The sequence below is a fragment of the Rhododendron vialii genome, chromosome 4a, assembly GCF_030253575.1.
Source record: "Rhododendron vialii isolate Sample 1 chromosome 4a, ASM3025357v1".
Classification (NCBI taxonomy): Eukaryota; Viridiplantae; Streptophyta; class Magnoliopsida; order Ericales; family Ericaceae; genus Rhododendron; species Rhododendron vialii.
Genome location: NC_080560.1, coordinates 4,635,923 through 4,650,679, shown reverse-complemented (window position 1 = coordinate 4,650,679; position 14,757 = coordinate 4,635,923). Strand labels below are relative to the sequence as shown.

General features: G+C 40.3%; 1 protein-coding gene and 2 long non-coding RNA genes across 3 annotated transcripts; 1 reads left to right on the top strand and 2 right to left on the bottom strand.

Annotated features, from left to right (window-relative positions):
* The first annotated feature begins 4,251 nt into the window (after window positions 1-4,251).
* Window positions 4,252-7,458, top strand: LOC131323455 (uncharacterized). The gene is made up of 2 exons (XR_009199187.1): window positions 4,252-4,592; window positions 6,600-7,458. It is a non-coding gene; the product is annotated as an uncharacterized LOC131323455 (long non-coding RNA).
* Window positions 7,459-8,932: 1,474 nt separating this feature from the next.
* Window positions 8,933-10,633, bottom strand: LOC131323456 (uncharacterized). Its single transcript, XR_009199188.1, has 2 exons — window positions 10,364-10,633; window positions 8,933-9,394 (listed from the first exon to the last, which is right to left on the bottom strand). It is a non-coding gene; the product is annotated as an uncharacterized LOC131323456 (long non-coding RNA).
* Window positions 10,634-11,261: 628 nt separating this feature from the next.
* LOC131323454 (uncharacterized) lies at window positions 11,262-14,572 on the bottom strand. The gene is made up of 2 exons (XM_058355260.1): window positions 14,472-14,572; window positions 11,262-13,381 (listed from the first exon to the last, which is right to left on the bottom strand). Exon 2 carries the CDS (start codon window positions 13,334-13,336, stop codon window positions 11,630-11,632), a length of 1,707 nt encoding a protein of 568 aa, XP_058211243.1. The 5' UTR covers window positions 13,337-13,381; window positions 14,472-14,572; the 3' UTR covers window positions 11,262-11,629.
* Window positions 14,573-14,757: the final 185 nt, after the last annotated feature.

Here is a 14,757-nt window from a genome sequence, read left to right as displayed (position 1 = left end):
CAATTTTTAATTTCATATAGATGAGGGGGTGCTTTTGGTATTGATGAGGGGGTTTCCGTGTAATTTTACCATTTTTTATTTGGTAAACTACGGTGTCTCGAGCCAGTTTGTGCGCACTTCGGACTGATCCCTATAGCTCCTCCAACAGCCGTTTCACACGCTTACGCGTGGGGTGAGGTGGCTTCAATAGTTGTTAGCAAGAAGAATCGAATTTGAGACGTTAGTAGGAGATCCAGATCCTTAGGATGAAACAAACAGAGAAAATTGGTCTCCCCACATTATATCTCCACATGTGACTTTATGCTTATTATTATTATTTTTATTTGAAAGAGACTTTATGCTTATTTGGTTCATGTATTGTTTTTCATCCTCTGTACCAAATCTTGCCCGTATCAAGATTTCGGTTTGTTTAATCGTCTTCAAAATCTTGGGAATTTAGTAATAGATTTTCACGTGATTCGATGACCGTTCATGTACTGAAAAACGGACATGGGTTTCCTGTTGCCGCACTCTACAATATATGCATTGATATGGCTTTTTGGGATATAACCATGACAATCCGAACCGATCAATTTTAGAATTCGCGGAGCACTAGAAAGGTGCAACAAATCAAGTTAATTAGACACTTATAACAATACGATCAAGCGATATTTGTCTTATAACTCATTCACTGAATCCTACTGACGGTTTATTTTCCAAAAATGCATGTTGCCTGACTATATAGCCATCGATATCTGATCAACTTAAATTTTTTTACCGAAACAAAGTTTTTAACAAGCTCTATAAAGTGATCGTTTCGGATCGTGATGATCATTTCCCTCCTGAAGGTTGCTTTCGGAGTGCCCTACAACCCTGTAGTGCTTACAAGAACTCCAAGTCCCGATCGAAACTACCGGTATAAACAAAATTGAGTATAGAATATTTAGATCGTGCGAAAACCGAAATTAATTAAACAAACGTCTCATGGCAGGACCCCTCTCTCTCTCTCTTCCCCGGTTGTTAGGTGAAAATGGGCTACAAAGTCAAATGATTTTGCTTCCAGCATACCACATGGTTGGAGTTCTTAGGCAATTTCACAACAAATTATCTTCCGATTGATTGAGATTTGAGGGTCTGGTCTTTACTTATTAGGTACCCAACTAGTCTCTGTGCTTGTAAATGAGGCAAATACTAAAAGAAAGTGAGTTAAATGTAGCTTTCAGAGCAAAACACATCCACCTAATTACTATTTTTGCTTCTAACATAAGATCTACACTCCTAATCAATTACCAAAACTGCATATTCTAAAGATGCCATTATTGCCTAAGTTTTCCCAGTACACTGCCTCTCTCTCTCTCTCTCTCTCGGTGGTCCTGAGATTGGACAATTGACAACTCTTTTGGAGATTCATAGTGCAAACTTGGATGTAGACAAAAGCAAGTGACCAGTCATGTGGCCTGGTCTTTCCAGAGTTGTGTATATGACAACTCTCTGGATAGACCCTCCTAAGTGCACAAATAATTCATCATTGAGGCACACAAAAAAACACTCGCAAAGGGTGGTCCGGTGGGTATGGTACATTTTGGACGGAGCGAGCCTTCAGTAATCGATTTACTGGGGGAGAGGGTGTCCACGAGCTTATATACGTACATGTGACAAAGTTTATAGTTAATTGATATGGCACTTTATGTTACGTACCACGTTCCTCAACCGATGTTTACCGCGGCGGCCTACTCTGTTGACGCCGACTCTCAATGGTAGCCTTTTTCTTTTTTGACGTCTCTACTCACTTATTAAGATGCGATACTTTTTATGTATCCTAATCCAGCTTATAGGTCCACCATCATCGCCTTGAATCTAAAAGCCGCAACCATCTAATTCCATACTCGCGCAGGCTAGTTCGGTCCTACACTTAGCATGGTGGCTAGCTCAATTTGATACAAATCTTGAGTAGGATTCATCCTTAAAAATTGATTGGCTCCCTTGTAGAAAGATTTACAAGAAGGGTATGTCCATACTAAGTCACGTCTCAACTTAGATGTAAAAGTTTAGATCTTGTGACATTGTCCTATCATAAGTCGGTCTATGTCAAAATCGGATATGGGGACGCTACCAAGTGGTTCCTGCCAAGCAGGTGCTGGGCGCATCCAGACTGTCCAAAAGTAGGTTTAGATTAAAAAAAAAGAACTAACTCTTCCATTCCCTGAAAAAGTTTATTTTCAATCTGAACCATTAATTGTCAAGATGGACGATCCATATGCACTTGGAACCGCTTGGCAGCATCCCGGGTCTGTGAAAATCTGTGCCCCAGGGGAAGATGAGGCGTTATCTTCTCCTTTTCCTGTTCAATAAATTAGCAGAGAATGTGAACGTTGGAAGAAAGGGGAGCTCATCCAAAGTGAGAGGGACATGACTTGTATGTGGGACATTTTACTCATTTGTGTGACATTATTGAAGACACTTGGCATTTCCACGTGGACATAAATGCCAAGACGTTTCTTGAGTGCCCCTTTCAAAAGAGGACACGTAGAGAAAAGGGTGAGTGCATATAATTGGAATATGAAACGTAGTGCAGTAACAGCGCCGGCCCTGACTTTTGGGAGCTAAAGCGAAATTTGAAGACCGTGCCCTCTTTTGTGGAATTACTGCAAGGGATAGCAAAATAGGAGGGTTTCTAAATTTTTAGAGGGCTAAAGCGATCATATCTCGAACTTTAATTCAGAGCCGGTCCTGTGTAATAGTAGTTGATACATGAATGAGCGAGTGTTGACACAATCATGTGACCAAACATGCCCCCGCACGTGCTTGTGCTAGGACCACCATTATTGATGATAATATTAATGAAATTACCTCGAATGCGAATCTGCAGACGAGAACATGGATTTAGTATTTCGTATGCCTAAATTCAAAGATTTTGTTTTCCTAAACTCCTAACTTGCAAATTGAGGTGCGCGCAAACTGACTCAGACACCACGCTTGATTATAAAACATTTAGCTAGTTACAAAAAGAATATTGCCTCGGTCAAGAACGTGCCGGCAATAGACTTGTTGGAAACCAGTGCGAGAAGAATTTCCGTCAGCTTTTGTGATTACTCTGATTAGGGATTTGTGCCATCCCAAGGTGTCTTAGTGTCTTAAAATCTCTAACAACCACTTATGCCAAACGTTATTGTCGGATTGTCGGTGTGGATAGAGCTTGAGGCTCACGTTTAAGATTTTGACAAAAGATTGACTCTTTGTGTTTATTGATTATCGTTAGTTCTTGAGTTTGGTTGTAGATCCTTTTATCTGTTTTTGGATGGAAATTGTAAGTACCGAATGACTTTTATTGGATGCAATATTTGCTTCTAATAAAAAAAAAGTCACAAAAATAAATTAAACCCTCACATCTAACGGGTTGTTTGGCTATTCTTTTTTTTTAATTTTATTTTATTTATCTTTTTGGCTATTCTTATTTGCTCCCAAGTCCCGAAGCTCTTTGATCACTACCTTTCATAATGTTTTTCATGGAAGTAACAAAATAAGGAGAAAATGGTACAAAACTACAGAATAGGGCTAGGTCCCCATTGTGCGCACTATGTATAGGACGCCTTGGTGTGCACAACAGATATTTTGTTATCGATATCTAAATTTGTTAGGTTTGTAGAGTAAATTAATTAAATTGATTGAATATTATTGATCTCTTAATGAGACAACATTAGTTGAACAAAAAAAAATGAACGGTCAGTAAAATTTAAAAGAACTTTCGTGAGACAAATCTATCTCAAACCATATCGATATCAATGTCTAATTAACATCATTTTTTAAACACTCGTGGTGTTGAGCAACTTCTACAAATTGAGCAATTCAGATTACGATGACAAAATTTCGATTAAGCAAACTGAGGCGCCCTACACCCCTTAGGTCCCGTTTGATAACAGTAATAGATGGATGAGATTCGTAAGGAGATGAAATTAGGATTGAGATTCGTAATAAGAAGGGATTTGTAATGAGAAGGGATTGATAATGAGTATGTTTGTTTGAGATGAGATTAGATGATGAGATTGGATTGATAGAAGAAATTAGTAATTAGAGGTAATGAGAATGGGTTGGGTTCGGACTATGAATACCAAGTCCCACGGGGTATTGCTAATACCCCTAAAGTCCGGCTTCCTCGTCCCAACGAACTACGAATCCGAACCAATTTTGGAAGCCAAACACAGTATTATTAATACTTTCGGCTTAGTAATCCAATCACATCTCCTAGGAGCTTTATCAAACGGGGCCTTAGTGAATTGGCGCACTACGGGACCTTGTCCTACAAAGAAACCATAGTTACACCTTACCATGGTTAAGGAACATGGGTTAAGCTAGCTGACAAACTTTTGTGGGGTCAGGCTGTGTATATAAATTGCGTAGTTGGGTTATGTGAGGGAGGGCCATCCACCAGCTTCTTCTTCTTCATAATCGTCATCAGCACAATCCAAATCCACACCCTTGCTGGAAACCCCATGAATCCTAATTCCTGATTCTTAACCCCTTCTCCAAAATCAGTATACAGTTTCAGCCCAGTTGTCAGTATAATCTGCACTAGTAATTGTACACCTATTGCTCCTCCTTTGAAGTTCACAAGTGTAAGCCTCTCCACCTCCCATTTGTCATTTTGTCTACTGTATATATTTTTTTTGCTGTGTATTTTTTTTTCTTCTGTTTCAATAGAAAATTATCTGAATTGGATCTGAGTTATGAATCACCTCTTGATGTTAGCCTAATTGAAGTAGTGCTACTAATCTGGTCCCACAACGGTTAGATCTCAAATTTTATTTTCTGTCTCCTTTTTATTTTTCATGTATATTGGCCTGATTTGTTATTTATATCATATAGTATTGAAATTTGAAATCTTTTTCAATATGCCCATCTGGGTTTTTCATAATTCGATCTCTTGTAGGTGAAATATCCAAGATTTTCAATATCAAATCTGCGTATCCTTCTTTTTGGCCTGTACTGCCAAAAATCTCAATGACTTGCCTTCATTTTCTGCTTATGTATTGTATGCTTGTCATAGATGATTTGTTTGTATAGTGATGTATAGAGACAAGTAGTTATAGTTTCTGCAGGATAATTATGAATTCTCATAGTCCTGGAGCTATTGGGTGGGCTCCCAATACACCACTATTTGGATTGGTGGCAAGACAGGAGGCTCACTCCCGTGATCTCCACCATTGAACAGTGTTTGCTACTTTAGATGATAAAGTGATTGAGAAAGTCCTTTTGGATCAAATCATGCTTTTGTAAAAGATGGAGGAGTTATGAGTGGGGAAGTGGGATGGGACTCATGGGAGTTATGATAGTACATTATGTGGCCATGAGAAGAAAAGAAAAACACATGAGGAAAATCAAATTTCTGAAAAATAGGGCTTGTAGAATAGAAGAAAAGCATTGAGAGAGCCTCGGAAAGTGCATAATACTCTCCTACTCGCAAATTCTTAACCCACCTCTAAGCCTTTTGATAGGACTTGTAGAATAAATACACAGTTGTAACCCAAAGAGAATTATCAGTCTTGAGTAAGCTGTTTTCTCCTCTTTGTTCTACTATAGGTGACTTGCTTATAGTTTCTTTCCTTGAGCCCTATTGAAGCCAGTTTTTTGGTAGTGATAATGCCAAAACTGTTTTTTTCATGCCAAAACTCCAAAACTCCTATGCATAAAAGTCTTGTACACTGCACATGGTATAAGCTTTTTATGCACTAGAGATTTGGCACCGACAAAAACAGTTTTGCCATTATCATTACCCAGTTTATTTGTATGAAATTCTTGGTCACAAGTTGCCTTTTGTGTTCTAGAGAACCATGTTAAATCTGTTTACCAATTTATTGCATTCATAATGGGTGACTGCACTTTGTGACTGAACTGATTGAGGTTTAAGCTTTTGTGAGTGAATTTTTTGGCATGGACTTATTCCTTTTATGTTAGATCATTCTTGCTTTAATTCTTTCTTCTTCCTTTTTTTTTTTTTTTTCTGTTTAAAATTGCAAGGCATTTGTACAAAACATGAAGTGTGGATTGGTTTTTCGGGGAATTTCTCTCCAAAATGGCATGTTTAGAAACCTAAAGAAGTTAGGTGTGCTTGGTTTACTTCAAGAAATATGTTTTCTTCCCCCTTTTTTCTCAACCGATTTTTAGTTTTTCACGTGAATACTGTGGGATAACTAAGGAACATGCTGTTTTCTGTCAATACGCTTTTCTGAGTTGGAAAAAAAAAAGAGGAAAAGGAAAAGAAAAGGTAAAAAAACGGAAACAAAAAAGTACCTCTCTTTTTTCTTTTTGTGAAGGGTAGATTAAAGCATCTCTTTTTGTGTTCATGACAAACAGGTGGTTGGTTTCTTTAAAAAAGTAGAAAACGAAAAAAGTTCTATGAAGCAGTTGGTGAATTGCTTTTTCCCTTCTTTTATTTACTCATTTGTACTAGAAAGTGCTTACAAATTCTTAAAAACCAGAGTAATGGACAGATTTCTGAGGAATTAGACTATATTTAAGAAGAAATGGTACAGAACAAATTCTCTTTATCTTGTTTGAGTCTTCTGCTTGCTTTTCTCCCCTTCTGTTTTGAGGAATTAATTTCTTTCATTTCTTGTATTCAGGTTTCCAATCAAGTATGGGTCTTCCACCTTACCCAACTCCTGCCGACGGAGGAGTGCTATGCGTAATCCTTGTAAACACAGCCATATCCATCTCCATTGTCCGCGACATAGTCCTCTCAGCCCTCCATGTTGTTGGCATCCGTATAGCACCGTGGGAAGAATATTCCAACGAACACCCTTCAGATTTCAATGAGTGCCGTGGAAGTCCCTCAGAGACCTACATGGAGGAATTTCGTAGCCGGACCCCGGCAGTTCGGTTCGACTCTGTGTGCAAATCCCGACGGCCCGAACCAGAGTGCTCCGTTTGCTTGACGGAGTTTGAACCTAATGCAGAGATAAATGACCTTCCATGCGGCCATCTTTTCCACAAAAACTGCTTGGAAAAATGGTTGAGGTATTGGAATGTCACGTGCCCTCTTTGCAGGACTCGTATGGTACCGCCTGAGGAGGAGGAAGAGGGGGAAGATACCGCTCCAATGTGAGTTTTTTTCAGAACTGGTACAGACAAGGGAATCCGACTGTTTAGTTGACCCAAAGCATTGCAAGGGTCTCGTGCAATGTAAAGGTATCGGTGTATAGCGTAGTTGTGTACACAGAGGTGATAGTTTATGTGCATGCATGCATCGGCCAGCCGGGGTTTGGACCTGAGTTTATGAGCCAGTATTTAGTGTGTTGTTGTGAAACCTAATTGTACTGTTGTACATTCGTCGTTGAGGTTTATAATGATGTTCTATGCTTCTTGAGCTTAGGCTTTATGGAGATATGCTTGCTATATACCTCAAAACTTGTGGCCTTTTGGGTGTAATCTCACTTTCTTGTCCTCAAAAGAAGCATAAATCAGACTCTTGATTGTATTCAACATTCTTGATTTCGAGTAAGGCTTGGGAGACGGAGTAGGTAGATAACATGTATCTCTCACTTACGGTGGAGACTGGTTTCTACAACTCGAAGTACCACGACGATGGTGGGAGGTAGACCTTGCTATAGTCTCTCCGCGATTCAAACCCTTGGAACTTGTGATCGTGTTGTTCACGACCTAGTGAAGTTTGTACACAAACATTAATTACATAGTCTTAGTGACTGGTCTTTCAATGGAGAAGTGGTAGGGAGAATCTGTTCTATAGGCCATCCGGGGTTTTTTTTTTTTCTGGTCTTTTCCGGCTCATAATAGCACCACGGTCCCAGCTGATACCCTTTAATAAAAGAAGAGAGGAATAACAATGTCACATAGTGATACTTGCCCTGTTGTAAAGGATGTTTTCAAAACCAGAATGTCGATTATAGTACATAGCTTTCACTGGGAAACGGGGTGGGTGCTGTGCAGGGCTGCACCATCAGAGCCGTTCGTACTGACTAACAAGTCACTACCATGCCAGTGCTACAACCACAAGGTTTAACTTTGCATCTTATCCAAACTCAATTGTCCTTGTTGCTCCATACTGGCTAACAAGTCCTTTCAGCTTTTGGAGGCCATGACAGAGACCAGATTCCTCACTGATTGTTACTGCAAGGTTTTTTACTATGCCAAATAACAACTAGATTCTCTGCCACTTAAATTCTTATATATTCTTTTAAGAATTCAGTATCCGGTTCAATGGACTGATTAAATTAGAGAATCAATTCCACCTTCAATTAGTGGAAGGGTCCATTAAAGTCCGGGGGGACAAAGTCCCATATAAACTGGTCCAACACGTAAAGTAGGAGTTGAACCCCCAAAACCAAATGCTTTTTGATGCCTTTAATTATCAAGTGACTACCACTACACCAATCCTAAGGTTGCCATTAAAATTCTCATCTCACTGGATACTGAATACACTCTCTTTACTGTTTGAAAATCCGGTCTGAGCGTCCATCTCAGGACACAATCACGGAAACAATCGTGCAGCTTAAAGTGCATCGGGACATGGGGCAAAAAAATTTGAGGCCAAAGAATCCTTTATCACAGACATGGATTTGCATGAACTTGCAAACACCCTAATGTAACACACACCAATCATACCAACAAGCACCAGATGGCACACTCAGGGGTGATAGCCTAGTTGGTCAATGCTTACTCTCTTTGGGTTTGGGTGAGGTAGGAGGTACCAAGTTCAAGTTGTGCAAGCGGCGCCGCTCTCGATTTGGTCCTTCTCCTCTATCCAGCTTTGGCCCGCTAGCCCTTGGTGGGGCGGTAGCTGTTATGGCTCTTTGGTCCCTTCCGGGATCCGCTGCGGGTCTGGAGTCCCCATGGTCACACCCAGGGGAGGGTGGCTATGCCTGGTCGCCCCCTCCTCCACCCTTTTAGCTTAGCAAAAAAAAAAAAAAGAGCACCAGATGTAACACAAACCACGACTATCCAAGAACCACAACCATCATCAATACTTACAAACCAAATGACATAAGTTATTCATAAGCAGTTTCAGATCAGTTCCTCAGATACCAATACAAACAAATTTCAACCACCACAGTTCAATTTCATCACATTTTCATATTTGCAGCTTATTGAGTGTGCATTTGCTCTCAATCTCAGCGAGTTCAGAGCCAACAGAACCATACGCGGACAGTTTCGCGCCGACCGAGATGCTGCTGCGGGTGAGGCCGGAGTTGCGGTGGTACCGGCAGCGAAAGGATCCGGCGTGGGTGGTTGGAGAGCAGAGGCAATTGTACTTCACGCTCGAGGCCTTTCGGAGAGTGGTAGGGGATGACGGTGATGAGGACGACACCAATGTTGTGTTCTTCACCTCCTCTAGGTTTATTTTTGGCACAACTATCTTTCTTTCCCGGGGCGATTCGGCCATCGTATGTTCTGGATTGAGCTGAGAGGAAATTTGACATAGTGTTTGACAAAGAATAGTTAGTGGATGATGAACTGGTTCATGAAACTGCAGAAGCCAACTAACAGAACCAAAGTTAAAGTACATAGTTTACAAAATGTTTTGGTATTTCGAGAAGTGAATTAATGTTGTGGAAAACAATTTTTATCAAAGAAATTCCTTCACGGGTTTTCCTATTCACATAATCACTTTTCAAAAACGGCATAACAAAACACGAAAATATGTTCAATGAAACGGTTATGTAAAGAAATTGCCTGTGTTTTATTTCAGAAATTACAAGGAAATTCCTTACGGGTGCGAAATACACAAGTAATGCTTGCAATGGTGAAAAAAGAGAAATTTCCCACAACATGAAAATGCCATGGGTCCTCATTGCCAAAGTTTTTTTTTTTTTTTTGACTTTTTTAGATCGCGAAACTGAAGAAAAGATTCAAGTTTCAGAGAAAAATGAAACCAAATGAGACGGCGTATAACCGGTGCATGATGAAAATGAAAGACAGTCCTAGAAACATGAAGGGATAAATCGACATCCAAAGATCACTACAAGCATCTGCAATCACATTTCATTTGGTGAAAACTGCTATAACAATTCGATATACGATACGAACCAAAATCACATTTCATGATTCGATAATCCGAAAAGCACGGGAGGGCTGTGTTTGGATCACGTATTTGTGGAGGGATTTAAACAAGAATGGAAGCAGATTGCGAAGGACAAAATAGAATTACGAGGGAGCTAAATTCGATCGTTTTTTCTTTCTTTTAATCATTTTATTTTACCATGATCCCAAAACACATGCCAAAAGACCCTTCCAAAAGATAGCAAAAATGCAACGGAAAAATACAAATGATTCAACAAATTCAGGTTCAAAAAGAATCAGGTCGATTGAATGCTCGAGAAATGCCGCGAATTATAATCAAATGGAAAACTACAGATTGATCCAACATTACCTCACGTCAATGGGTTTCCAGTTTGCTTAGATTTGTACCCTTTTGGCTGAATGGAATTTGCTTTTTGATCAGAGAGAGAGAGAGAGAGAGAGCTGATTAGGGAAACATTAGGAACTTGATTTTAATTGTCTGTTCAAACCAAGCCCAAGTTTGTTACTCGGTCCAGGTGAGTTTGTAAAGGAAATTTTTACAACTCCTTAATTTGAGACCACAAAATGGTTTTTACTTTTAATAGAAAATGACAGCATTTTCAAGGCATTCAAAGGGTAATCCCGTCATAGATTTCAACAGAATATATCACGTGATTCCCATAATAAATGTGAGATTACATCTATAATGCAAACATTTTGTATACATTTTTATACAAGAGAGCTTAGTATGATTGTGAAGGCAAAATTATTCGGTTCTTACTTACCGAGCGATGCTTTTAGAGCACTGAATAATCAGAGACTCTTGGTGAGAACCCCGAGTAAACACGTACGGCGAGATAAATAGGGGAAAAAAAAAAAAAACCCTTAACATATAGTTAAAAAGAGCTTAAGATTGTCATTAGGTATGCGGATGGGACCCGCCATTCACCTGGTCGAACGTGTGACAATGGGTAGCTTAGCTCACAGGCAAGGCTGATTGGGGTGGAGTCTAAATTGTAATTATTCAATGATTTTGGAACATCACCGCGTGTTACAGACCAATAAAACAGACGTTAGAAACTTAGAACACAACGATGATACCCAGTTCCGTTCACTATGAAGGTTTTTTTGGATTTTTCTCAAGCAACTTCTTCTCCTCAAGACTGGAAATTCGCAACAATAACGTGGATTCGAGCTCAAAATGTATCCAAAGCATAGCAAGAACTACATCAGTAGTAGTTCACCTGATTCTCAAGAAGCGAAAAATACGTAACATCTGATCAAGCTTCACAGAAGATCGTTTGGATTACAATGAAGCTGACTTTGAAAGAAAACATGCACTATCAAAGAGCACGACAACGAGGGATACGGTATCCCCCCCCCCCCCCCCCAGTGGCAATTTCGTACCATAAGCCTCCATTCAAGCGAGTAAAATCAAAAGGAATGAGAGAAAACTCAAGTGCGGCTACGAATCTGAAAGAAGATTGGATATTCAAATCTCCAGAATTACAGGACACATGAGTTGCTGCTTTTGCATTGATACCAAAACTTCAGAAAAGCAAAGAAACGAAAGGTGATACGCGCGGATACCCCAAAATGTAGAAGCAACAACGTTTGAAACTCTCGAGTATACGGATTAGATGGCTGAGGAGGTGCAGGTGTTGATGCCATCCTTGCAGTCATTAGTGAGATCATTGAAAGTCTCGATTTGCATCTTTCCCCTCAAGAAAACCTCTGTATCAACCGAGATCTTCATGTAACCATCGAACTCCACAGGAACCCCGTTGTTGAGCTTTGTTGTCTCTGTGTACCACTCGCTTTTCTCATCCCATAGATCTTTATACTCGTCGAGGAAATGAGTGGAGTATTTCTCTTTCAAAGGGTCGAAGAAGGATGTGTCCGGTTCATTCGTTGCGATGTACAAATTCCTCCCATCGTCAATCTTTCCCGTCAACTTCGAGAGAAGGGCTTCGGGGGAAGTATCCGCATCAAGATTAGGCCAGAGATCCTTGTTCGCCGCCTTCTCTCCTCTCTCTATGTGAACCGAGTCGAAATCCCAGTTCAACCTTGATGCAATCGCGGACACTATGTCCATCAGCCGCTTAGACTTCCACACCAAATGCCATGGCCGTTGCACAACCGATTCCGTCTCGCCTTCGCAAACTCTGTACCAATAGCTATGTTCCCCTGAACCAAACCTCCTCATGACCAAAGTATCCTCCACGCCGGACAGCATCATGGGGGTGGTTCGAAAATCCTCGACAAGATGGGTTTTCAATCCGTTCTTCCGGTGCCATCTGTTCCAGTCGAACGCGAACTGGCTTGAATCCAAAACGGAAGCCGACTCTTTCAGATGCTCAAAGTCGAAGTAGAACCTGAAATCCTTCCCTTCTTCGTCTTGATGCGAAGAAGTGTAAATCGAAGACAGACAAATAGTCAGGTCCATGACCAGTGTCCGATTCAAGTACTGAGCTTCCCCCAAAGCGCACATGAAACTCCAGAGGTAATGACTCATGCTCTTGCATCTATCTTGGCCTCCGTTGTAAACCAAGTACAGGCCCTGGGCAAACGAAGCCTCCGATTCAACCACGGGCAGAGAGTCGTTTACCGTTTCTCCAAGAGTAGGGAGAGAAACAGGATGCTTGTCTTTCTTCTTGTGCTTCTTCTCAAACCCCGGTTTATGGTTCTTCTTCCTCCTCTTCGCGTTCACTCCCGAGTGGTATTCTCCGATTTGAGCAACATCCAGAGAGCAATTGTCGGATCTTGCAATAGCGAAGTTGCGATAGTCCTTGTAAAAAGCAGCCCTCTTTCCTTCCTTGGGTCTAAACCGCCATGCCATGTGACAAGAACTATCATCCAATCCACGAACTGGCTTACCGAACCGGTAAAAATGTATATCCTTAAACTGTTCTATTGCAGCCTTCATCATCACATGGAACAACTCCTGGTCTTTACAGTCAATCGATTTATCTACCTCGCAAACGCGATTAGGGATGGCAGCCGTCGCACCTTCATCGACATCAGTTATGTTAATGAAGTCAGCAAATGCCGTCTGGTTCGCAGCCATGAAGTCCTCACCGGTTTTGAAAATGGTGTTATCTGATCTAAAAGTGGCACTCGACGTCGATGAGAGAAAAGTTGTGATCTTGGTTGAAGGATGAAACAGAGGGTCCTCGGGCTGATAAGTCGCCGCGATGAAGGTGAAGATCAAGACCCCGAATACGAAAAACGTGAAGAAAAGGTTCCTGATGATCGCAATAGCATTTTGGCCCAGTTTCTCCGGCCGGAGTCTTCCAGTTTGCAGCAGAGGAATGCGACTCGACATTTTGAAAACCGAAATCATCGTAAACCCCAAGCCTGCTACAAATACAATTACAGTTCAGCGAATCTGTAAACAACCGAAACGCAAATCAGATAATACGAAAACAGGGACGGAGCCAAGGCAAATAGTGGTGGCGAATACGTATACTAAAAAAGAAAAAAAAAAGAAAAAAGTTGAGCTAAAGTACCAAGGTACATTTGGACGAGTGGACATGGAATGAGGTATCTAAAGTTCATATACTAGAGGGGTTGACTACTAAGGGTCCGTTTGATTGGCCGAATTAGATATGAGATTGGACCACAAATTTATCGGGATCACTTTTCTGGTGTTTAACGAACACACCCAGGAGAAAAAATGTGCCTTTTTTTTTTTTTTTTGAACGTCGAAAAAAAAATGTGCGATTTACAATATCTATAAGTATATAAATCAAGCATGACCTAAGATAAAGTTGATAATTCTCAAGTAGAGGATTGATCGAAGAGATAATGCATAGGAGTATGTTTCGTCAAATTATGCCCAAGGAGGATCAAATTTCTAATCTAAGCTTTTGAAATAACTATAGTCGCAAAGGTAATTAAAAATCCATCAAACAAGTACTGAGGTGTTTGGGCCAACTTATGCGCACCTCTTTTTAATAACTTATATTAAGTCTTCCTATGTAGAACGAGAATCTTCCTATGTAGAACGAGAACACGGGGTGAATCGAAGTTTATATATTTCCTGAATAAGAATCCCGAATCCATTTGATTCAAGGCCGTAAACCCAAATGCCACGTAAAGTAATGACAAGGTATAAACATAAACAGTGGCGGAGCCATGAGAGATAGACAAGCCTTTGTTTCTTTTTTCACAAAGAAAATAAAGCGCATGACAAAGTCCAGTTATACGAATTTACACTAAACTTTCCTCTTCACATTTTTCCATACAACATTCAACATGAGTAAATTCCCATCAAACTTCTCGCTTCCAAATCCTGGCTCCGTCACTGTGGATTCAGGGAGACAAAGTGTTGTATATGAAGAGGTAAACAAAGTAAATGAATCAAAACAAACATTTTTTTAGCGGCAGAATAATATAACTAAATAGGCATAGATTACAGTACGTATGTCTATAGCAATGGAGATTTAGATCGAATTAAACAGGCATAGATTTCTCACCTTCAAGCAGCAGCAGCAATGAAATTAAACCCGGGATATCATTCCCACATCTCTCTCTCTCTCTCTCTCTCTCTCTCTCTCTCTCTCTCTCTCTCTCTCTCCTAGAAACTGGCTCTTTATAGAACAAAGGAAGGAAATATCACCCTCTCTCTCTCTCTCTCCATACATATAAAACTATATCTTTATATAAACACAGGGCCAATTAAGCTACTCGATTTTTGAAAAAGTCAACGAATCAGTGATGAGTGAAGTACTGAAAAAATAAACGGTCAATCCCAATAAATTA